The sequence below is a fragment of the Mixophyes fleayi genome, chromosome 6 (assembly GCF_038048845.1).
Source record: "Mixophyes fleayi isolate aMixFle1 chromosome 6, aMixFle1.hap1, whole genome shotgun sequence".
Lineage (NCBI taxonomy): Eukaryota > Metazoa > Chordata > Amphibia > Anura > Limnodynastidae > Mixophyes > Mixophyes fleayi.
The window spans coordinates 151,514,698-151,539,926 of record NC_134407.1 but is presented as its reverse complement, the minus strand read 5'-3'; the positions used below and the strand labels follow the sequence as shown (position 1 = coordinate 151,539,926).

Here is a 25,229-nt window from a genome sequence, read left to right as displayed (position 1 = left end):
ACGCACATAGTCAGCAAAACTACTATGGTAGGCTGTGGCAATACTCATTTGGTATTAATGGGCCTAATGTGTGACAAAATAACATTCCCCACACCATTATCACCAGCCTGCACCATTGACACAAGGCAGGAAGAATCCATGGATTCATGCTGTTTATGCCAAATTCTGACCCTACTAACTGCAGGTCGCAGCAGAAATAGAGATTTGTCAGGCAAGGCCAGGCCACTTTTATCAAACTTCAATTATCCAGTTTTGGTGAGCCGCACTCACTGTAGCCTCAATTTCCTTGTTTTTGATGACAGAAGTAGAACTCAGTGTGTGCTTCTGCTGGGTAGCTCATCCACTTCAAGGTTTAATGTACAATGTGTTCAGAGATGTTCTTCTGCATACTACTGTAACCTCTCTCATTAACTAGACATTTTAGCCCACATAACTTTCACTCACTAGATATTTTTTTATTGTTTTGAGCACCATTCTCTAAAACTGTAGAGACTGTTGTTTGTGAAAAACCTAGAGATCAGCTGTTCCTGAGATACTCAAACCATCCTGTCTGGCATCAACAATCATTCCACGGTCAAAATCACTTAGATCCCATTTCTTACCCATTCTGGTGTTTGGTCTGAACAACAACTGAACCTCTTGACCATGTCTGCATGCTTTTATGCATTGAGTTGCTGCCACATGATTAGCTAATTAGATATTAGCATTAACTAGCATTTATACAGGTATACCTAACAAAGAAGCCACTGAGTGAATATATTCATATACACACACTCACATTTTCAAAGTGCATGGTTAAAATTTATGAATGATCATAAATCACAAAATTAGAAATCTGTACAGCAGCAATTATATGACAATAATTTCACAGCAGCAATTTACAGGTTAACAGACCCAAGTGCATCCATGCAGCAAACTGCAACATGGATGCATGATACATTTACTCAACTTGTAATAGACCCTTGTAACCAAAAATGGACATTATTCTTGCAGAATACAGTAGGCCCTTACCTGGTAAGTTGTATACAGATATAAGTCTTAATGATAATTGCAGTTTAGCTATTTGATCTGAATTGCAGGTAGCCCATTGTGATGTTTGACAGTGTAAGTAACAGCAACACTACGTTCATACTATACTGATCATCTAGCTCCTTATTTGTGATTGATTATTCAGCAGCATACTCATTATGACGATGCAAATTTATTGTGTTTGCTGCTCCCATCAACCTCACCACTAGAGGGCACTGGGCAGAATAGGGGTGCGTAGTCTGAGCCAGTGTGATGCTCTTATAGGCTAATATGGTTGGATCTCTTATACTATGGTAGGTCTGAGGAGGCAAGGCAGCTCATATAAATTGAGCATAGCACTCTATCAAGGGAGCAGCAGTAACGCCTGTCCCCAGCAATAGACGCAATGCGGCTTCTACAGCACCACACTCTGCCAGATAATCAGTCTCACGCTCTACACAATGACTGTTTACCCCTGAAGTATGTAGACAACAAGTAACTGTGACGTAAGACACATATGCATCCTATGCATTTGCGGAATATGATGTATATGTGCTCAAATTTTGCTATATGGAAAATTTCCATTTGTTGCAGTAACTCATACATTCTGACTTTTACTTATTTTTAAAGAAGTGTCACGTAAAGATGAAGCAGAGATTACTGTAGTGCACAGCATATCACAGTACTGAATGTTTTTTTGTTATTAACTTCCTATTAGGACCTTGAAAAAGACCCCCTTGTTTGGGTCAAATCGCGTCAGTTAATACTGGCTATGTGAGGCAGGAGCTATTGCTTGAATGGGTAAGGGTTGTCAGCTAGCATCTATCCCGGGATTTATATAACATCTACTTGATATGCTTGCTATCTGCATTTTTCTGATAGTAATGCCTGCACATTAATTTTACCTGTTTGTATTGTTATCTGTTGTAGTGTAAAATAATATATTTTGATTTATTTATTTTTTCTATTTTTTTTTTAGCTATTAGATAATTTAGATATTTATTTAGCAGCATTTGCCAAACTGTATACTATCTGTATTTCAGTATTATACAACCAGAAGAACAAACACGGAGCAACAGTACAGGCAGGGATATAATACAAGGGACATTTCTCATAAACTCCTAAACATTAAAGATGTGAACTGACATCTCATAAGATACATAGATTTGTGACCATTGATCTCAATCATCACATACACTGTACTTACCATAAGTGGGGTTACTTCCCAGAAAGGATCGACCATTAGTGCCTTGTAATAACTCTCACAGGAGCCACTGTCCCAGGAAAAATTCCAGGAGAACCATACCTTCAGCATTTCCCAGAATGATAGGTCTGCTTGGTAACAACTCCTAGCATAACCCTAAAGAGAGAGAGAGACATAGGGATATGTCATTTTATCCCTGCGGGTTGTAAATGATACCCAATTCCTTTATATAACAAATGCTGGATAGTGCAACCTTTCATATAGGTTGGTAACATCCAGGTCACATTGTAGCCAGATTACACAACCATTGTGATTATACCTTAAATATAGGTAACATTACATCACATGAAAGTGTTTTACTGTTGTGGATACTGGTGAAACAAATATTCATAGGGCAAGCTTGAAATGGAAAAACTTTAAACATAGGAGTTAGTATCACACAGCAAATATTAAAGCTTATAGTTCAATAATTTATTAGAAGTATGGGATAATTTTCCCAGTGGACTGTCAGTTTCATGGTACACTAGTTCCCATCTGTCTGAATTTCTGTACGGTGGCTAAGTGGTTAGTACTTCTGCCTCACAGCACTGGGGTCATGAGTTCGATTCCTGACCATGGCCTTATGTGTGTGGACTTTGTATGTTCTCCCCATGTTTGCGTGGGCTTCCTCCGGGTGCTCCAGTTTCCTCCCACACTCCAAAAACATAATGGTAAGTTAATTGGCTGCTATTAAATTGTGCTAAGTCTCTCTCGGTCTGTGTGTGTGTATGTTAGGGAATTTAGATTGTAAACTCCAATGGGGCAAGGACGAATGTGAATGAGTTCTCTGTTCAGCGCTGCAGAATTAGTGGCACTATATAAATAAAAAAATAAATAGATGACGATGATTTATAATTTGCAGACTACCTGTCCAAACATTACACTTATTTGCATAGCTACCCCAAATTCTTACTTCTGACATACATTCTTTAAGACTTTGGGGGTTATAAACAAATGAAGCGTTATCATGCAGTAACCCATAGCAACCATGCACCAAATAAACCATTTCAATCAAGTGAGACACTGCATACAAAATATAGGTTGCTATGGGCTACTGCACGTCTATACTTTCTTAATAAATATTCTTTTTCTACTGTACATCTTTATGGATAATCCAATGGATGATGCGGTCTCTAAACTTCTCCTTCTCACTTCCTCTTTTGGGGCCTCTCCCACGAGAATTCATCACCATTATCAACTGTGGTGACCAAACAGTACAATGGACCTTGCCTTCTCCACCTCCCACAGCTAGATAATTATCAGTTTTTGCTACAGTTTAATTTTTCCACTCTCCATCTCCTAACATACAACCTCACAATATAGCTTGCACTTCATTTCTTCCCTAAACTCATCATATCATCATATCTCCTTTCTTGGGCACTTCAGGAGATGCACACATGAACACCTTTCTTGCTTTTACTTTATACTTTACTGTCAGAATGGAAAAGTAATTTATAGCAAAGTTGCCCGCACTTTTCTTGTGACCCTAACACTAAAGTAACAGAGCCTAGTTCCCTCCATAATTTGCATTTGTATAATTCACAAGGTCATAAAAAACATGAGTTTTAGTGTCATGTGTTAAGGACACTCCATCCAAGTTGAGCAAAAGGGTTAGTGCGTGTGTGTCTCTGGTGCTAGAAGCTATAATTCCCTGCAGCTGTTAAGGAGCCAGGAAGTGACAACAGAGCAGGAAGAAAAGAAATAAGCGGGAGACTGTCAGATGAAGAGGAAGGAGAGTCCACAGTATGTTTGCAGCCATACCCTGAGCAGTCACATCCATCTAGAAGACTGCATAGGGGAGACTGCTGCTTGTATAGGAAACCTGGAGCTGGTCAAAGGAGCAGAGACTCTGGACAGCGCTTAACTACTGGGGAAGACGACTATATTTTCAGAATGATTTCTCTCTATATGGGAGTCTAAGAGACAGGAGGGCAAAATGACTTTGCTACTCATAGAGATATAAAGACACGAGAAGGACATCACACTCTATAGACATCAGTTTCATAGAGCAGGCTACTATATTGACAGATAGAGCCAAAACACTTATGAACAAGGCTACAAGTCTGGTCACCAAGGCTGTCAATCTATCAGACAGCACTTAAATATTGTTAGAGCTTGCTGCAAGATTATTAGCAAATCCCAGCGCGGAGTCTATCTTAGCCAGGGTAGACTTTGCCAAAGAAGCATGGGGAGACCAGCTCAGAGTAATAGAGAGAGCATAATACTAGCCCATAGGTACAATGAGAATCCAGACACACGTCAGAAGTCCAGGAGTGTTCATGTTGCTTTCTGACTCTATAGTCTTCTTGTCATTATTTCAGGTCCCTGCTGCTATTGCCATATGGTGAAAAAAGTCACTGGAGGACATTCCAGGTCTTTGATTCGTGTTAAGAGAATCCTCCAAGTGTCCACTGTTGGTCAGTTTCCACTGTATGAGTGAGTAACCTGCGTAACACTGCACTGCATCACACCTAGGGCTATTTGCAGTCTGTTTGAGACAGAAGTACTGCCTTGCATTGCCCTACACTGCTAGAAATATTCTACCCTCATCCAAATTCAGCTATATGCTGAGTAGTTTAAGGGACTACTCTGTCTCTTTCACTCCTTTCCACATCTGTTGAAGAACGGTATATTCTTGCTGTGTCTCCAGCTGCGTCTCCACCTGCCCCAAACATTAAGCATAATGTTTGCTGCTACAGGAGCTATCCTCACGCTAAGTTAAAAATGGAATCATTATCATTGTCAGATCTCACGAGTTTTGGATTCTATAGGTACCGCCCACCACAGAGATCCATCGCCATTTCACAGAGAGACACAGAAGGGGTAGCAGGGTTCTTGGCAGTCTCCAGTGCAGTTGGGCAGCATCATTAATGAAAGAGAAAGAGGAGGGGTGGCAGTTTTCTTAAAAGTCTTACAAGTCATGATGATAATAATCCCTCTACGTCATCTGCTAAAGCCTATGTTAAAGTGCATAGTGGTTTTACGTCAGGGAAACAAAAATGTAAAAAAACAGCCTTTACCTTGGTAAAGAAAAAATATCTGTAATCAAGGCAAAGGTTAACTTAAAAAAAAAATAACCTTGCCAACATGCCATTCTACATACGGAGTGGCAGGGAAAGAATCAGGCCTTCGCCTTTCTGTAAGAGTGCTAGTTCTGCGACTATTGTTGAGACATCTTCTTCTAAAGGTCAGTCATGACAATGCAAGACCTCTTCATTCTGACTCAAAAGTTGTGCCCAAATACTTTAAAGTGTAAAAGCAGAGCTGGAAGAAAACAGTAAAGCATTAGAAAAAACTGTACGTTCAGATTCAGAAATGTAACAAATCCCTGAGGAGAGTCTATCCACGAGTGCTTTGTGTAAGCCTGACCTTTCTGATACTATACTCATAAAGAAGCCTCCTTTCAGCATTTCTGCAGATGTTAGGATGAGAAGCCCAAGTGTAGCCAGTGATACATAAATTGAGAATGCCACTTTGGAATTGCAATAGGATGAGGGGGATATTTGTGTAGCTGACGACAGCGCTAATAAGGATGTTGATGATGATGATGCTGTTTGTGGAAGCAGTTCTTGCCAGTAATAAGACGACGACCATTTTCATGCCTGGGCATACAACCAAAAAATCCACCTCTTATGTGTATAATTATTTTCCCCCAAATCCTGACAACAGTTGTCTAGCCAATTGTAGCATTTGTAAAGCCACACTCAGTAGAGGTAGGGAACCCCATCTATGTTACACCATTTGAAGAGAGTTTATGGGAAACATTTGGGAAAATCATAAACCTATGCAAAAAAAATAACAACAAGCAGTCCAGCAACAGCTAGCTCCCTTCTCTCACCTAGATCCCAGCACCTGCAATCTACACCCAAAATACCGCCCTCATCAATTATCTTACTAGCATCGGAGTTAGTCCTGCATCCAAGTTGCTAAGGCTAGAGGACTCCTCCACTATTCAGGATTGCTTAGAAAAATTCTTTATCGTTACTCCCACTGCTGCTGCTGCTGCTGGGGGTGGATTTTCACCCAAGAAGCAGACCAAGAAGAAGACTACTAGTAGTAGAAATACTCAGGCTTGGTTCCGCGGGAACCGAACACACCCGAATTTAGGGGATCCGAATACTGAGCAGAGTCAAGTCGGTACTTTCACTCTTTTTCGGAAATTGAAAATGAGGCAAAACATCATTGTTTCATCGTCGGATCTCGGATCTCACAGGTTTTGGAATCTATAAATACCACCCTCCACTGCGATCTAGCGCCATTTGAGAGACACAGAAGGGGTAGCACGCTGTGTAGAGCAGTTGGTCAGCCAAGTAGATAGAAATGAAAGAGGAGGGTGTTACAGTGTTCAATAAAGTCTACAGTGACCTTCAGGAGAGCTCCATTTCTAATTCTCATTGCAGAAAAATACAAATACTAGTGCTGTCAGGGTTGGTGTAATTCTGCAGGCAAATTCTACTGTGTTGTATAGGTAACAGACAAAGAGGAGTGCTCCATTGCTAAAAGTCATTGCTGAAATAGAAATTATAGGGCTGACTGTCTTGGTCTAAATCTGCAGTTACATTTTACTGTACCATAGCTCACTCAGAAACAGGAGAGGTGGCAGGGTTCAGTGCTGAAACAGAAATTGTAATAATAGGGCTGTCAGTGTTCATAAAAGTCTCCATTGGCATTCTACTGTGCCATAGCTCATACAGAAACAGGACATTGCTGTTGTCATTGTCCAGTCTCAGTCATGATGATACTAATCCCTCTACCTCATGTGCTAAAGCCTTTGTTCAAGTGCATAGCGGTTTTAAGTCAAGGAAACAAAAATTTAAATAAAAAGCTTGAACCTTTTTAAAGAAAAAAAACCTCAAAAAAAGATGAAAGTTTACTGTATAAAAACATAAAATTGCCAAGATGCCATTCTACCCAAAATCTTACCAGGCATACCAGCATCAGGTAGCTCCCTTCTCTTAGCTAGATTTCAGCACCTGCAATCTACACTGTCATCATATTCACCCTCATCATTGTGTACATCTTACTCAAACAATACTAATTCATCCCCGCTGGAATCCACCATCACAAAAGTCTGTGTACTTTGATGAAATTGCCGATAATGGCCTTCCTCATGGAATTTGTAGTTCATTTTATGGCAGAGCTGTCACGATCTTTGGGAAATTCTTTTAGAGCAGAGCAAAAGTCAAAACGTTGTGCTGACTCACCTACGTCACCACTGTGTGTCTTGGGAAAGCCATGTTTTTTCCTAGAAGCAGTTTCCAGAGAAACTAAAGGAGGAGACGTCATTACAAGATATTGATAGTTCACTGATCCTGCCGAAGCGAATTAAGTACTTAATCTACCATTACAATATAGTTAGCGGATTTGTTTCGTTTAATTTCCTCCTTCAATTTCTCTAGCTGCTTCTCAAAAAGTAGAATTAAGGCAATCACTTGACTCAAGCTAACCGTGTCTGCACTCTCTTCACAGGTGACTATTTCGCGGAACAAAAGTACATTCCCCCTCAAATTCTAGTCTTCTAGTAGCTGCTGCATTCTCTTACATTCTGTTGCACAACCCCGAAAATGACCCTAAAGTTTTCGGGACACAGACAGCATCTCCTGCATGTCATTGTAATTTTTTAAAAAGTTTTGTACCACCAAGTTGATTGTGTGAGCAAAACAGGAAATATGATGGAATTCCCCCCACTGTAATTCTCTAACAATATTGGTGGCGTTATCAGAAATCACATATAGGCAACTATGCTAGTATTAGATCTGCGTCCAATATCCACTATTAATACAGCTGGTTTTAGACAGTTAATTCAGGTCTTGTGTCCTCATTACCAAATTCCATCACAACACCATTTTACTAGAAAAGCTATTTCTCCCCTCTACCAGAAGGTTCGTAAAAATTTAATTATTGAGCTACAAAATGCCATTCTACCACTGTACATTTAACCACAGATACGTGGACAAGTGGAACTGGGCAAACTAAAGATTATATGACTGTGATTCGCCTTCACCAGCAGGAACAGCAGCAGCATGTACCTAACTACGTCAGATTTTTCTGAGGCAGGCTACTCTGTGTATCACCGGCTTCACTAAGGCATACAGCTGACAATCTGTAACAAAAACTAAGGGATGTCATTGATACATGTCAACAGCTTATCCCGCATGGACTCTCCTCAGGATATGTCATTTATGATAACGCCACCAATATTGCGAGAGCATTACAGTTGGGTAAATACCATCACTTTCCCTGTTTTGCTCACACAATAAACTTGGTGGTGCAGAGCTTTTTGAAAAATGACAGGGAGATGCAGGAGATGCTGTCTGTGGTCCGTAAAATTTCAGGATATTACCAGCATTCTACAGCAGCATGTAGGAGATTGCAGCAGCTACAAGAACAATTTAATTTTCCCTGCGACCAACTAAAGCAAGAGGTGGTAACAAGGTGGAATTCCACCCTTTATATGCTTCTGAGGTTAGAGGAACAGTGAAAAGCCATCCACGCTTACTCCACAAGCCATAACATTGGAAAAGGAGGGAGAATGTATTTTAGTTCAGCATAGTGGAGAATACTTTCCGTGTTGTGCAAGATGCTAAAACCATTCGAAGTAGTCACCTGTGAAGTGAGTTCAGACACTGCTAGCTTGTGCCAAGTGATTCCCTGAATAAGAGTTTTGGAAAAGCAACTTAAGAAACTGAATGAGGAGATGAAACAAAGCAACAACGCTAAGCATGTCGGACTTGTAGATCAAGTACTTTATTCGCTTTGCCAGGATCCAAGAGTTATTAAAATTTTGACATCAGATCAATATATTTTGGCGACTGTGCTTGATCCTAGGGCTAAGAGCTATGTCTTCTCTTTGCTTTCAACTGACCTAGATCTCAAGAGATGCAAGGAGCTCCTGGTGAGCAAGTCAACAGCTTAAGTGGTATGTGGCATGACGGCGTCTCCTCCTTCAGTTTCTCATGCATCTGTTGCTAGGAAAAAACTTAGCTTTCCCAAGAGACCCAGGGATGATGCAGATGACTCAGCACATCATTTTGACTGGTCTAAAAGAATTGACCAAAAACCGTGACAGCTCTGCCGTAACTCCACCTGCTCCTACTATTAACATCCAAAGGATGGTGGAGGATTATTTTAAAGACAGCATTGAAACAGACATGTCAGACAGAGCCTTTACATAATGGAAGGAAAAAAATTAAATTTGGAGACCCGTGTACAAACTCGTTTTGCAATACCTAAGCTGCCCATCCTCCAGTTTGTACTTAGAAAGAGTTTTAAGCACAGAAGGGAACCTTGTCAGTGATCAGCGTAGGAGGCTACTTCCTAAAAATGTGTAAAAGATGACGCTCATCAAAGTGAACAACAAATTCCAAGAGGAAGGCCTCTGCCGCCAATTACATCAAAGTACAGAGACTTCTGTAATGGTGGATTAGAGCGGGGATGAACTAATATTGTGTGAGGATGATGTACACACTGATGAGGATGAAGGTGAGGATGGTGACAACATCTTGCCACTGTAGATTTAATTCACAGCACTGTTAGCTTAGCTGCCTTAAGTCCATTGTTAGCTTGTTTTATTAATAATAATAATAATAATAATAATAATAATAATAATAATAATAATAATAATAAGAGTGGTTGAGAGGGTACAAGGAGAACTCCATCTTGCATCACTTTTCTTTTCTGCCACTGCAATGTGACAATGTTTTCTAGATATGCTTTGAACTGCCGTGTGTTTGTGGCATTGCTCTGGCGATTCGTAAGCAGCCAGCTCGCTGCAGTCTTTGGCTGAAAGTGGATAAAAATAATATTGTGACCTGCGAGGTGTGCAAAATTGACTGGAAGTGACTGAAAATTACTGTTACTGAGGTTAATAATAATGTAGGAATAAAAAAAAGAGCAAAATTATGTGATTTAAGCATATTTTAGAAATTTTTGAGAAAAATACAGATCCAAAACCAAAACAGGCGAGGGCGGTTTTGCCAAAACCAAAACACAAATTCAATACAGATCCAAAACCAAAACTAAAACATCAGGTGTCAGTGAACATCTCTACTTACGACAGTTTTATCACCCTCAACAAATGTGTTTTATCCAACATTTACTAAAAGAAATCTAATAGACTTCAAGATAATTGGTTCAATTGGTATAAAATAATATGGCCACTGATTTTTGCACCCCATAGTGATTTCAGTCTACTTTTAGATCAAGGACCCTCAACCTTAATAAACCAAAATCTTTACTATGAGTATCCTAATAGACTTTAAGATAATGGGTTCAGTTGGTACAAAAGTTTACTCATCCTACTTGTAAACTCTCAAATCACTATATAACAAACTGTTATTATTTACTTACCATGAATACTGAATACGAAATTCTTAAGGCTTACAAACAGAAAAAGTAAAATCCCCGTTGAACAGATGGAGATGATTTCAGTGCTTATTCTGCAGTTAATGGACAAGTGTCATAGCTGCAGCCATTTGTTTTAGACAAAATAAATATATTACTGGCGAAAATGGTGAGTGAAGACTGTAATCTTTTTAATATGTATATCAATTGGATGCACTAGGACTTGTTTTACCAAGCACCCCCTCTAGATATATAATATGATTAACATAACTCTCTGAAGACTACCTCATCAGTAACAATACATTAAATTAATTATAAGAATTGCCTTTAAACATCATGTGAAGTCTGATGACCTCTTCATTACAAAACGCCATGGTCTAATGGAAGAACAAGAGAAGACTGTAGATCCTGATAATACATGCAAGCTTCCATCCTTTCTGTACAAATGTGTTGCACACATTTCCCATTTGGAGGCAACAGCTGTAAACAATCACAAAATAACACTACGGTTTGATGCTTACACAGTATAACACCAGTGTTATTACAGAGAGCCATTAATCAGAGGGGACAGGCTGTTCTTAGAATTCAACACACATAAGACACATGTGTAAGGATAACTGCAGTTAAACCACAGGAGTATCTCCTGCCTTTGGGGTGTTGCCAATACCTGTGGTTTCCCCCTTTCCTCCTTAGCATGAGATTTGAAAAACCAGAAGAACGAAGAACAGAAGTAAAAGAATATGCCAGGCGTAGATTGTTTATTGTCACCTTCCTGCGGTGCAGACTCAATCATCTGTTTATTAGATACATCTGTGACTCTCTGTTCTCAGACAATGTAGGGGCAGCTTTAAGGAAGGTTCCTGGGAACAGATCGATAAATGTTTACCAATTACTACCACTCGTAATCCGGTCTACTAACAGCTGCCACAGACATGAACGGATTTATGGTCGATCTATGGGATATTGAGCAAAGGAGAAATAAGAGTTTTGCATGCCAAATTAAAAATATATTTTTGTGTTCCTTACATTACTTATGTAAATTACTATCTTGTAATTCATATTATATACGTAAAAGATCAAAGTAGTGTCTTTCTCTATTTTTAAATTTGTAAATAATTATTCATGTGATCTATGTGTCTCTACATAAGCCTTCCTATGTACCTTTCCCTAGTCTCTCACTCACTAGCTCATGCTAAAAAGGTTATCTAGTCAACATTATCAGTTAATTAGTTGCAACACAGATAACTGTTAGCATTACAGTGAAAAGCCACAAGTCATTGAGACTGAGAGCAAAAAGCTATGATAACAATAAAACAGAGAAAATTTGCAAAATCATCATTCGGTATCAGCACTGAACAACCCCAGAAGCAGCACAAAAATCAACTTATAAAATACTATGGGAAGAACACCTACACAATACTCTCAACAGAATGGAAACATATTTATGTTAACACCCATCATACGTCTAAATGCTTAAACCACACAGAGATGGGGATTATCCTATTAAACTGACTGCATTTAACCCCAGCCAAAAAAACACAAAACGAGGCCTAGCCAAAGAAATTCTGTTGGTTATAAACTATAAAGAAGTAGGGGATATCATACAAGCCTTTTGGAAATGTTCTTCCATCCAAACATTATAGAAGGAGGTCTATACTCTTGCCGACAAGGTTATTGGCACAACCTCTCCAGAGGAAGCACTTTTACACACCTCACATTTTAAAACATTACAGATATTTAATGCACAATGTACTGGTTGCAACCAGGACTGCAATGGACTGAAAAATCAGTTATCCGTGCATATTAGTAAGATTGTAATTATATTCAAAATAACTTTGGCATACCTTGCTCTTTACTCAGCTTTCTATCCCATTATTATTGGTACAAATGGCATGAATATGTGACAGTGCTACTGGACTAAGAACCTTTTATTCATCACACGTTTCTCACAGTTTAACATACTTTTTAAACCTTGGTCCAGTATAAGTATATACACCAGAGCATCGGTGTATTATGTGTATTATTATTTCATGCTATTAAGTACATTTTGCCCTTGCTATTACCTGCAATATTGTATGTATTAGAAATAGAAAGAATATTGCCATATTGTGTGAAAATAACAGGACAGCAGGAGTCATTTTGCGTGTGTTAGCAAAGGTAATTACCATTTATCTCAAATGTCTATTGTTATGAGGTGTGGCTTATATCTGGTTTGTAATCAGAACAATGTCTGAGTGACTTTGCATAGCTAGCTGGCAGCCCATGTTAATTAGCTAGGTCAACAGGTAATCAGAGAGGTAAATAGGTTAGAAATTCTAGATGATATGCAATGTGCCTGCACAGTAATATATGGTCGAAATAGTATTGGGAAAAAATGTTAACATATATCAATATAAATGTTATTGTATCAAAATGTATCACTCTGACTCAGATTGTGTAATGTTGTAGATACAACGTGTCAAATGTCTTGTTGTTTCACACAAGCGTGAAGTGTCATTCCTTAATGTTATATTGTAACCCTTTGTTTAGTATATCCAGCCAAACAGCTAATTGAGTTAAGCCATTCCATTGTATAATCATGGTAACAGAGACTTTGGGCTAGATTTACTAAGCTGCGGGTTTGAAAAAGTGGGGATGTTGCCAATAGCAACCAATCGGATTCTAGCTTTCATTTATTTGGTACCTTCTACAAAATGACAGCTAGAATCTGATTGGTTGCTATAGGCAACATCCCCACTTTTTCAAACCCGCAGCTTAGTAAATCTAGCCCCTTATGTCTAACAGTTAAAGTGTCCACTGATAGACCCCTGCTGTAAGGGGGAGGATTGAGACATTTGACCCTACTCTCTGTGTATACAGCCAAGTATATAAGGAGATCAGAACGCCAAGAGAGCTATTCTAGCTTGTAGGATCCTAGTGTACAAGACATCAGCGAAAAGGACTCTGGGCAGGCATTGTAGTACCGCTGGAGGAAATCCTACCAGGACAGGGTCTGTGTGAGCCAGTAACCCAGGTTGGGCGACATGGTAACTCTAGTTAAACGGTAGTGGTGATATTGCGGGAGGATAAGACTGAAAAAGAGACTGAGATGACTACTTTGGAATGCTGACTGCAAGAGGATGCTGGAGGATACATGCTACCATTTATCCTGTATCTTGTGAACGTCTTGCGGTGTTGTGCTGTTGTGATAAAGCCCTATTTTGGACATACTCTGATCCACCTGAGTGAGTTGAATCCCACAGAGAGTAACTGCCCTCACATGAGCGCTGCTACTTTGTTCTTCTTTTTATATTAAAAAATATGATTATATATATATATATATATATATATATATATATATATATATATATATATATATATATATATTACATACACATATATATATATGCAATATTGTACCAGTTTCCCCGGAGCACTCCTCAGCAGCTGGTAGTTACTTATGATCATGATCAGGGAGCATAACTGGATATTTGTAGTGCCCAATAGCAAAATTTTTAATGGGTCCCATGTACTGCCCAAAGAAGAAAAGGAACACATACAGACATGAGAAATGAGCCCTCCCAGTTGTGGGCATTATAGTAGTTCCATCCCTTGCTTTTACAGTAATTGAGCGTGACATTTCCTATGTGAGCAGTATAAGAGCAGAGTGTGGAGCAGTGACAGAACGGCACGGTAAGAGGTAAATGGAGAGAAGCATGAAAAGTATTAATATGTGAGGATGGTGATGACGCATGAGATGGGGCAATAGAATTGCAATGAGACATGAGGCCCGGGAGGAATGAGGCATGAGAAGGGACAATGAGTGATGGCAATGAGAGATATGCAAGGGGCAAGTAACGATGACAATGAGAGTTTTGAGAGGGGGCATATACGGTACATATAGTTAAATATTATTTTTTCTTTGGAACCATATATATGAACCTCTCCTCTAGAAATTCAATGTTACACCTGCATTGCTAATATAATATAGGGGGCTTAAAAGGCTTATTCCACTCAAAACTAAAAACATAGTTTTTTGGTTGAATAGGGCGGCACAGAATATAATTTTAAATGTTAATTGCCCTGCACTCCTTCAATACAAGGGAATTCTTGATGTGTAACACAGACCTGAGTAAGAGTTTCCTTCTTCTGCTCAGACAGGACTTGTTCACGCTAACACTAATATTGTCAAGGCCCCTCCCCAATAAGCCTTCCTTGAATGAGAATATAAATTTCATAACGGAAGGGCTTCAACAACCCCAATCAAGGCCTAAATAAAAAGGAAAGATGATCTCCTACTCAGGGCAGTTAGGCACATTGAGGACCTGCAGGATTAATAGACTGTATGTATATAACATTTCAAATATTGTGCAGCACGGTGGCTTAATGGTTAACACTTCTGCCTCACAGTACTGGGGTCATGAGTTCGATTCCCGACCATCTTATCTGTGTGGAGTTTGAATGTTCTTCCCTTGTTTGCGTGACTTTCCTCCAGGCGCTCCGGTTTCCTCCCACAATACAAGAACATACTAGTAGGTTAATTGGCTGCTATCAAATTCACCCTAGTCTGTCTGTGTGTTAGGGAATTTAGACTGTAAGCTCTATTGCGGCAAGGACTAATGTGAGTGCATTCTCTGTACAGCGTTGAAGAATTAGTGGTGCTATATTAATAAATAAATGATGATGAAATATTATCTCACATGAAGCTATGTTTAAATAAAACATCTATAATTCATTTCAATAAACATATCCCTTTAAGGGAAATGATGAAACAAGTCAGATCAACGCATAATTATAGCTGTAAATAAATGTGATTAGAGTTATTTATTTTAAATCTGTTATAGTCATGGCTCCATTCAGAAAGGTGCAGGTTTATAAAATATTAATGCCTGCAAAATAATGAAGAAAAATAACTCAGGAAAAAAGATCCACTAAATTCTTATTAAACTAGAAACTTCAACTAAAAAGTGGCCAGGAGTCACTTGCCAGGTGCACAAATACCTGAATCCCAAAAACTGCCTAAAAAAACAAACCTCAATGAGGGGGTAGGGAGATCCGCTGAGATAATCAACACTTTTTCTATATAATAATATCCTCCGTATGATGCAACCATAAAAAAATGCAACTATTTATTTTTTACCATATTAGCCTAAGAAGGTATAAGCAATGTTTAAGAGACAGTAGAAACATATCTATATGTAATTTTGTTCTTATCAATAAGTATAGCAGGCCATGCAGACGCCATGCAAATCAGGGGGGGGGGGGGGGGGGGGGTAGGTTTATTTGCCTGTATCCTGACTGTTTTTTCACTTTTTGTTCTAGGCCTAGGGCTTCAGACAAAGGATTGCATACCAATTTGTTCAAAACAAGTAAACTTTAAAGAGCTGCCTTGGTTGAGCTATTGGTTACTGATCACATAGGTGGACAGAGAAAATTAGGAACACAGCATATAGATCTTGTGACTGTGACTAGCAGTTGCCTAATGAGTGCCACGCTCAGTGAGATGAAGTAGGCATATGAGTGCCGAGGTCGGCTAGATGACATAGGCATATCATAGTACATCTGTTGGCAATAAGGAAAGAATGTGCAGAAAGGAGGCCCAGTGATCTTTGCTATGGGGTCCAGTAATCTGAATTTATGCTTCTGTTTCTTATTGTATTTAAGGTGTGTTTGACTAGAATCTGACCAACTTTGTGTTATCATCCATCATATCCTGCTGATCGGTATGTCCCAATTTTTAAAGTGGGCAAGAATAGATCAATAACACATTGCATAATCTAAATGTCAGCATTGGCACAGTTTATTTCAGGGGACTTCAGTCCTCGTGTGTTTATATTAGTGAGGATGGGGCTGTATGTGACAGGGGCATTGTCATGATGTGAGAAGGGGAATGGGAGGAGTGAGTCTCCCAACCCAGTAGTGATCTGAGACTTCTGACAAACTGATACAGGAAGATTGTGGGTTTCAATGCATTTGTACATCCAGTTATTATTGCTAGATTCTTCTAAATAAAAATTATAGAAGTGGTGAGAAAGCAGGTATTATGCAGAAGATATTGTACTAATGTATACAATGGAATTAATGTGGTCAGAGCTAGAACACAAAAGAGTAATCAAAATTTGTATAGATAATTCTTATGTATGACTAGAGACAGATCAGCTGCTTACCCCAATTCATGATCAGAGATTCACAAAAACAAATGAAGCTGTACCTTAAGCCTGACAACCTGTTCTGCGGTATCTAATGATTTTAGTTCAATAATCAATAAAAACATAAGTACTCAGATGACTTAATTAATGAAAATCAATAATTTTACGGTCAATGAAAACTGTGCATTGTTTAAGACACCATCCCAGCTTTACTTGGGCTACCTTTACCCTATATCTCCCAATAGTTATTCTCAGCAATTATTTATTAGTATTCAAAAGGGAAAAAAAAGGATAATGCAGCGATAATTAAACCACTAGTGCAAAAAAGTTTTATTAAATATAAGTATAAAAAGGCCTCTGACAAATCAACAGAACAATAGTTTATTGCAATTCTAAAAGAACATAAGTATTGTAAAGATTTAGTGTACATCATAACATGGAAACGTCAACAATATAGCCTATAAAAGCACAGATGTCTGCTAATATTCATAAGGGACTACCGCGTGGAAAGTATACTAGTCCAAAACAGTCCAAACTCTTGAAGTATTGCCCCAACGTGCCGGACATGGTACTTTCAGTTCACTAGCATTCAAAGGGTATTCATTTATGGTGCAGATCATACTCCAGTAAAGGATTTGGGGTCTGTAATATAAAATGTACCTCTTCCTTTTTACTCTTATTACATTCCTCTCCTAAGAATTTTAAACAAAAGATACAGGGGGCTGGTTATTAAGCGTAGAAGGGTCAAAATGCTGGTGTAAATGCCGTTGAAGTGCTTTTTCACAGATTTATGCTAAACCACAAGAGAAATCAGGATTATATACAATAGCTCTGAGATTATCACCGCATAATATGATGGCGCTATATAAATAAACAATAATAAATAAAATAAGCAAACATGCTAGGTGGTATATTGAAATGTGTTCCTGCTCTTTGTGGTCTTTATTGTTGTCTTTTTTTTTTCTATGTTTATGTATATGTAATGTGCAAATTAGAACCAGAACCAATTTTAAAATGCTTGACATTTTAGCAGTGATTAGTAGTGGAAGAAGTACGGGTCAATTAATGTTTAAGTGAGTGTGAATGTCCAAAAAAGCAAGAGTGACCTTATTTAGGATGTGCTTTTATTTGTTTATTTCTGTTAAATAATCTCTGAAAGGAAGCATTCAGCATAACATAGCACATCATACCTAATATTGGTCGAATTTTCCCGGAGAGCAAATGACCGCTGTTCCCATATACCGCAAATAATCACAGTTCACACACACAGCAAATAACCACCATTCCCCTATACAGTCATGGCCAAAAGTTTTGGGAATTACACAAGCATTGGTTTTCACAAAGTTTGCTGATTCAGTGGTTTTAGACCTTTTTGTCAGATGTTGCTATGGTATACTGAAGTAAAATTAAAAGCATTTCATAAGTGTCAAAGACTTTTATTGACAATTACATTAAGTTTATGCAGAGAGTAAATATTTGCAGTGTTGACCCTTCCTTTTGAAGACCTCTGCAATTTGCCCTGGGTTGCTGCCAATCAACTTCTGGGCCACATACTGACTGATGGCTGCCCATTCTTGCCTAAACAATGCTTGGAGTTTGGCAGAATTTGTGGGTTTTTGTTTGTCCACCTGCCTCTTGAGGATTGACCACAAGTTCACAATGGGATAAAGGTCTGGGGAGTTACCTGGCCATGGAACCAACATTTTGATGCTTTTATCCCCGAGCCACTTAGTTATCACTTTTGCTTTATGGCAAGGTGCTCCAGCATGCTAGAAAAGGCATTGTTCGCCACCAAACTGTTTTTGGATGCTTGGGAGAAGTTGTTCTTGGAGGATATTTTGGTACCATTCTTTATTCATGGCTGTGTTCTTAGGCAAAATTGTGAGTGAGCCCACACCCACTCCTGAGAACTAACCCCACACATGAATAATCTCAGGATGCTGTACTGTTGGTAGCACTCACCTTTCCTTCTCCGGACAGATGAGCCAAACAATCTGAAAGGGGATTCATCAGAGAAAATGACTTTACCTCAGTCCTAGGCAGTACAATCCTTGTATACCTATTACAATATATCAGTCAGTCTCTGATGTTTTTCCTGGAGAGAAACGGCTTATTTGCTGGCCTTCCTGACACCAGGCCATCTTCCAAAAGTCTTCGCCTCACTGTGCATGCAGATGCACTCACACCTGCCTGCTGCCATTCCTGAGCAAGCTCTGCACTGATGGTGCCACAATCTCGCAGCTGAATTAGCTTTAGTAGCTGCAGGACGTTCATGGGTGCCATGAAGCATTCTTCACAACTGTTGAACCTCTCTCCTTGAAGTTCTTGATGATCCGATAAATGGTTGATTTAGCCGCAATCTTACTAGCAGCTATATCCTTGCCTATAAAGCCCTTTTTGCGTAAAGCAATGATGACGGCACGTGTTTCTTTGCAGATAACCATGGTTAACAGAGGAAGAACAATGATTTGAAGCATCACCCTCCTTTTAAAGCTTCCAGTCTGTTATACTAACTCAATCAGCATGACAGAGTGATCTCCAGCAGTGTCCTCGTCAACACTCTCACCTGTGTTAACGAGAGAATCACTGACCTGTTGTCAGCTGGTCCTTTTGTGGCAGCACTAAAATGTAGTGGAAATGTTGTTTTTGGGAAAAAGTTCATTATCATGGCAAAGAGGGACTTTTAAATTAATTGCAATTCATCTGATCCCTCTTCATAACATTCTGGAGTATATGCAAATTGCCATCATAAAAACTGAGGCAGCAGACTTTGTAAAAAATAATATTTGTGTCATTCTCAAAACTTTTGGCCATGACTGTACATAATCAAAGCACTGCTACACAGAAACTGACCACCTTCTCGTAGTCAGTAAATGACCATCACCACCAAACCCAGCAAAACTGTCATAATTAGCATGTAGAGTGAACAACTTAATCATATGCAGCAAGTCCTGTGCTCTGAAAATATTCACAGCTACGGAAATCCTGGTTACCAGGTGACCAGACCACAGTGCTATTCAGATGCACTAAAGCATGCATATGTTGAATTTATACTTACAATTAATCTGTGCCGTGATATATGACTGGTGAAACATGTCTTGAGTACCAAAAGCCAACTATGTGCCTATGTGCCAGTAAACTGACCTAGGGCTGCAATTAAGTACACCTCAATTGTGTACAGTATTTATATCCATATTTCTAATTCAGGGGATTAAAATGGATTTTTAAAAGGCCAGGAAAACAAATGTAAACATTAGTAATGTGGCACCAAATGAACTGTACCATATATTCTCTAATGATTGAGGATTAGTCAGTCTTCTTCCTTAGGCAATCTAAGGATTAAGGAACATTGTTTGAGAAGCCTGTCATGATTATAGCCCAATCAGGAATTAGGAAAATAATATATTAATGTAGCCAGGATATCTGCCAAAGATACTAGTTATTTCCTTCTTTTTTTTTTTTTACTATTTCTTTTGAGAAATACTACCGATACACAGAGAGGGATCAACAATTAGTACATTGTAAGATCAGACATATATAGATAAGAATGCAAAGAGAAACATTTAAGCAGAAGAAAAAAAACATTGTCACAGGTGAAACAAAGGATAACAATTGTTGCACCAATTGTTTAAACTGTAGAACATTTTCCAAGAATATGAGATGTGTGTGTGGGGAAGGGGGGGGGGGGGACTCTGGTTGTCGCCAGAGGAGAACAGAGTGCAGAGGGAAGTACTACAGATTGTCTCAGGGAGGGGCACAACTCTGAGGGTCGATACAAGTTATTTTACTTAATTAATTTTCATTTATTTATATAGCGGCAATCAGATTATGCAGCCCTGTACAGAGAATATAGTTTACATTTCCTACCACACAAAGTTCCATATTCTGTTCGAAGAAAATTAAGTTAACAGTATGTTTTTGGATTGTGTGAAGAAACCAAAAGCACCAGGGGGAAACCCATACAAACACAGGGAGAACATACAAACGCCACACAGATATGGCCCAGGTCAGAATCAAACCCATGACTCCAGTGCTGTGAGGCAGCAATTGTAACCACTGTGCCACATTGCTGCCCCAATAATGGGTAGCAGTGGCAGGACGGCTGCATCTGGTTGGCAGTGGCAGTACAGCTGCATCTGTGTGGCAGTTGCAGAGCAACGGTATCTGGGTGGCAGTGACAAGACTGCTGCATCTGGATGGCAGTTGCAGAGCAACGGCATCTGGGTGTCGGTGGTGGGACAGCGGAATCTGGGTGGCAGTTGTAGAGCAACAGTGTCTGCGTTACAGTGACAGGACAGCACTGTCTGAGTGACAGTCCTGAACTTACCCTGAACCTTTTGCACTTGTGGGTACTTAATATCCATGTTCCAGTTCTGTTTTTTCTTGGGCAGTTCAATCTATTTTCCCTAGTATAGGGATGCTTTAAAAAAATGTTTGTATCATAAATCCCTGAACCTTTCACCCACTCATTCGCTAGTCCATGCTCTCCCCTTATTTCCTTCCACCCTTCTCCTTCCTTAGTCTTACACCATGTCTACTCATCCCCTGCCATCATCTCTGTCCAAGATTCAGCCCACTACCAAATACCAGCAACCCTGATAATCTCATTCACACTTCCTCACTTTCCTCACTTTCCTCTCTCCCTTTCTCCTGAGCTCTCTTGAATGCCAGATCTGTACATAATAAACTGTAATAAACTGCCCTCTATCCATGATCTTTTCATCTCCAACTTACTTCATCTTCTTGCCATTACCGAAACTTGCCTCTTCCACTGACACTGCTTTCCCCTCTGCTCTCTCCTAAGGGGCCCTCTCCTTCACCTAGTCTGTTAGACCTGACGACTGTCGTCCAGGAGGCAGGTTGGGCATCCTCTTCTCCACCAATTGTACCTTCCGTGTCATCTCCTCTGAAATCTCCTTTTTGTTCTCCTCCTTTGAAGTCCACTCTGTCCAACTCTTCTATCCCATCCATCCCTGTATCTCAAACATCTACCGCCCCCGGTTTCACTTTCCAATTTCTTGATGAGTTTGCAGTCTGACTTCCCCACTAACTCTCCACAGACCTTTCCTCCTTCATCCTGGGTAACTTTAACATCCCCTTTGACAACCCCACTGACTAAGCATCCATCAAATTTCTTGCCCTTGCTCCGCCTTTGTCCTCTCACAATGGACTTCTTCCTCCACCCACTGTCTCGGTCACTCCCTTGACCTTGTCATCTCCCATCAATGTGCTCTTTTTGTCTTTAACACTTCTCATGCTCTGATCACCAACCTCTCTCCTTCATTCTTTTCTCATCTCCTATACCTCTCCCCTTGCCCACAAATCATCCCTTACTAGACATAATCTGAATACCTTGATCTTATTATTTTTTCCTCCCTGCTTCAATCTCTCCTCTCCCCTCTATTTACCCTGACCTGCCCCAACTGGGCAGCCTAACTCTACAACAAAACATTCACCACTCATCTTGACTCTGCTGCCCCCGCCTCTTCTATCCACCTTCTAAACCCTAACCTTGACACTCCAAATTTACCTGATTCTTTAAAAAATGTACACATAGCACCAAACTCCACTGGAGAAAATCTCGTTCCTTGGCGCACTTACTAAAGTTAATCTTCTCATACTACAGCTTTGCCCAATCCCTTGCCAAACAATCATTCATCAATTCTCTCATCTCCTCCCAATCTCCTAATACCCACTTTTTTACACCTCCAAAACCCTCTTTTGACCCCCCTTATTACACTAATTTACTTTTTCATTTCCAAAATTCAGTAGATCAGACAGAAAATATACTCCTCCCACCTCCTCTCTTTTCTGCCCCACCCCACACTACACCGTCCACTCCCTCCAGCCACCACCTCTTGTGATTCATTCGCACCACTACAGGTGACTAAGTTATTTCTCTTCTATCATCTGCTTCCCCCCTCAACCTGTCACTTGGATCACATACTTTCACCTCCTTCGCTCCCTCTCCCCCACTGTCTGCTACCATCTTTCTCACCTCAAACCATTCCTCTTCACATCATCTTTCCTGATCCTTCAACATGCTCCATTCTTAAAAAACCCTCTCTAATGCCCCATCAGACTCTGTAGTTTCATGGTTCACCTCATACCTTGTGTCACGAACAGCACTCACCTGAGTCTGCGTGACGCTTATGTGACACAGGGTTAACCACACAACAACCACTTGGTATGTCTAAAATGATTAAATACTTCCCTATCTATGCCACACACTAGCTTTGCGATACTAATTACCACCACCAAGGTTTTTTCGGATAAGAGCTGACACTCTTATTTAGGAAGCCTTCGGTTCTCCCTAGCATTAATCCAACACAAGTTACTTTAATCAGAGTTCACTTAAACCACAAGGTTTGCACAGTTTCAATTAGGTAGCGTCTGGACCAAACTGTCGCGTGAATTCATAAGAACACAGAGACTAGAACTTATTAAGTGTAATTTAATATGGAAGACACATCCACAATGCTTAAGATAAAAAGATAATAAAATGACATACAAATATAGTGCAATTGTTTCTTATAAAATAAAAAGGATAAAACACAGAATTGATACCTCACTTAGAATCAAGTTTGTGGTGCCGGGAGGAGCAGGAAAAAATGGAACCTCTTCAATTAAACTCCCTCAGAAGAAGAACCCAGAGTTACATTTTCAATACAGTTTTAAAGTCAAGCTACAGGGCCCCCCAGCCCCCTTCCCTGTGAGGTCAGAACCAACAGGAGGGGAGAATGCAAATTAGGGTCTTATGACTTTGCTGTTTGAATACCTCTAAGTCAAGTTTTCTTTACACCGTCCTAACTTTTCAACAGTATGGTTTACGAACATGATTTTACCTTCACACAACAGGTCCTAAGTTTCCCTTCATCTGCATACCACACATGCCTCTGGTATGTATGATATTGGAGAAAATGATATGATCTTTTCCTGTGCCCTTATTCAGCTTGAATCTATCATTAACATACAACCCAGTCTCTGCAGTCGGCCTGTCTGGGGCCTCCCAAACATGTGTGAGATTTCATTGTCTTGCAAGAGATCTCCTCAAAGGCATTCACATTTGCCATCCTGCCATAAATGGTATAAGGTGCTATCCTTATCTACCAGCCCCCCCTGGGTGGTTTAACATCCACAAAACCCATTGATCTAACAGCTTCTAAGAGAACCAGGTCACACTATTTCTAGGAAGTAATTCACAAACATATATTTGCAGATTTATGCCTAAACATTAGCTTGCACATGACACCTTGCAAATCACTCTCAGATACTACGTTAGATCCCCCCCTTTCCCATCCATCTTTCCTGTAGAAGTCTCTAAGAGTTCTGTCCTTGACCCTCCATTTTTTTCTCTGTACTCCACCTCCCTGGGTGAACTAATCGGTTATTATTGCTTCCAGGATCAACTCTGTGCCGATGAAACTCAACTCTACCTTTTATCTCCTGATCTCTCCCCTTCACTCCTCTCTTGGGAGTTCAATTGTCTTGCTTTCATTTACTCCTGGATGTCCCTATGTTCTCTCAAACTTAACATTGACAAAATTGAATGAACTCACTGTCTTCCCTCCCTCAAGTGTCTCCTCACAATCTCCCCTTCACTGCTGACAACACCACTACATCCTCTGTTCCCCAAGTCTGTTGCTTGGACTAGGACTATGTAAACTGCTATGAAATCCATTCACAATCAAAATATACTCATCTTTCGTTAATTCTGAGATGCAAGTATCACACAGAAATTTCCTCTCCCATGATACCATCAAAACTCATTCGTTGATCATTTCTTGGCTAATCTACTTCAACCTTCTCCTTAGTGGTCTCCCCCACTCCAATCTCGCTCCTCTTCGATCTATACTTAACGCTGCAGCAAAAATTATCTTCCCCTGTCAATGCTACTCTTCTGCCTACCATCTCTACCAAGCCTAACACTGGCTCCCTGTCCTCTACAGAATCCTTTTCAAACTAAGCCCTCTCCAACTCGACTGCTCCCTACATCTCCAACCTCATCTCCTAACATACTCCTTCCAGTCCAATCCGGTCGGACAATGACCATTGCCTCCACCCCCCCTCTGGTAGCACATCTCATTCCCATATCTAAGATTTCTCCTGTGCTGCCCCCCACCACTGTAACGATATCCCATTATATTAGAATATCCTCTAGCCTGCAAAGGCTCCTTGAAAACCCACCTGTAAATTAACGCCTACCATTTCTCCGCTTAACCATTCCCCTATGAGGTATACTTCACCATCTTTCATCCTCCATCTCACCCACTCTTGCTTCTACCCCTCCTTTCCGATATCTAGATCCCCTTACACTAACTTGCCCCCTCTTGCTTCAGACTCTCCTTTCTGATTTTTAGATATCCTTAAATTGACTCACCCTCGTGTTCCAATCAAATCTCTGCTCCTTTCCATTTAGATTATAAGCTCTCTTAAGCGGGGCCCTCTTCCCTCCTGTTCCTCTTCTTTTCATTACCTATGACTTCTGCTCACCAACTACACTTTAC

General features: G+C 39.9%; 1 protein-coding gene across 2 annotated transcripts in view; it reads right to left on the bottom strand.

The window, feature by feature from the left end:
• LOC142160429 (chloride channel CLIC-like protein 1) overlaps positions 1-25,229 on the bottom strand; it is a 284,558-nt gene that overhangs the window by 96,078 nt on the left and 163,251 nt on the right. For both annotated transcript variants that reach the window (XM_075215316.1, XM_075215317.1), the window contains exon 3: positions 2,216-2,368. In XM_075215316.1, the coding sequence (XP_075071417.1) occupies positions 2,216-2,368 (153 nt within the window). The remainder of the gene's footprint in view (positions 1-2,215; positions 2,369-25,229) is intronic.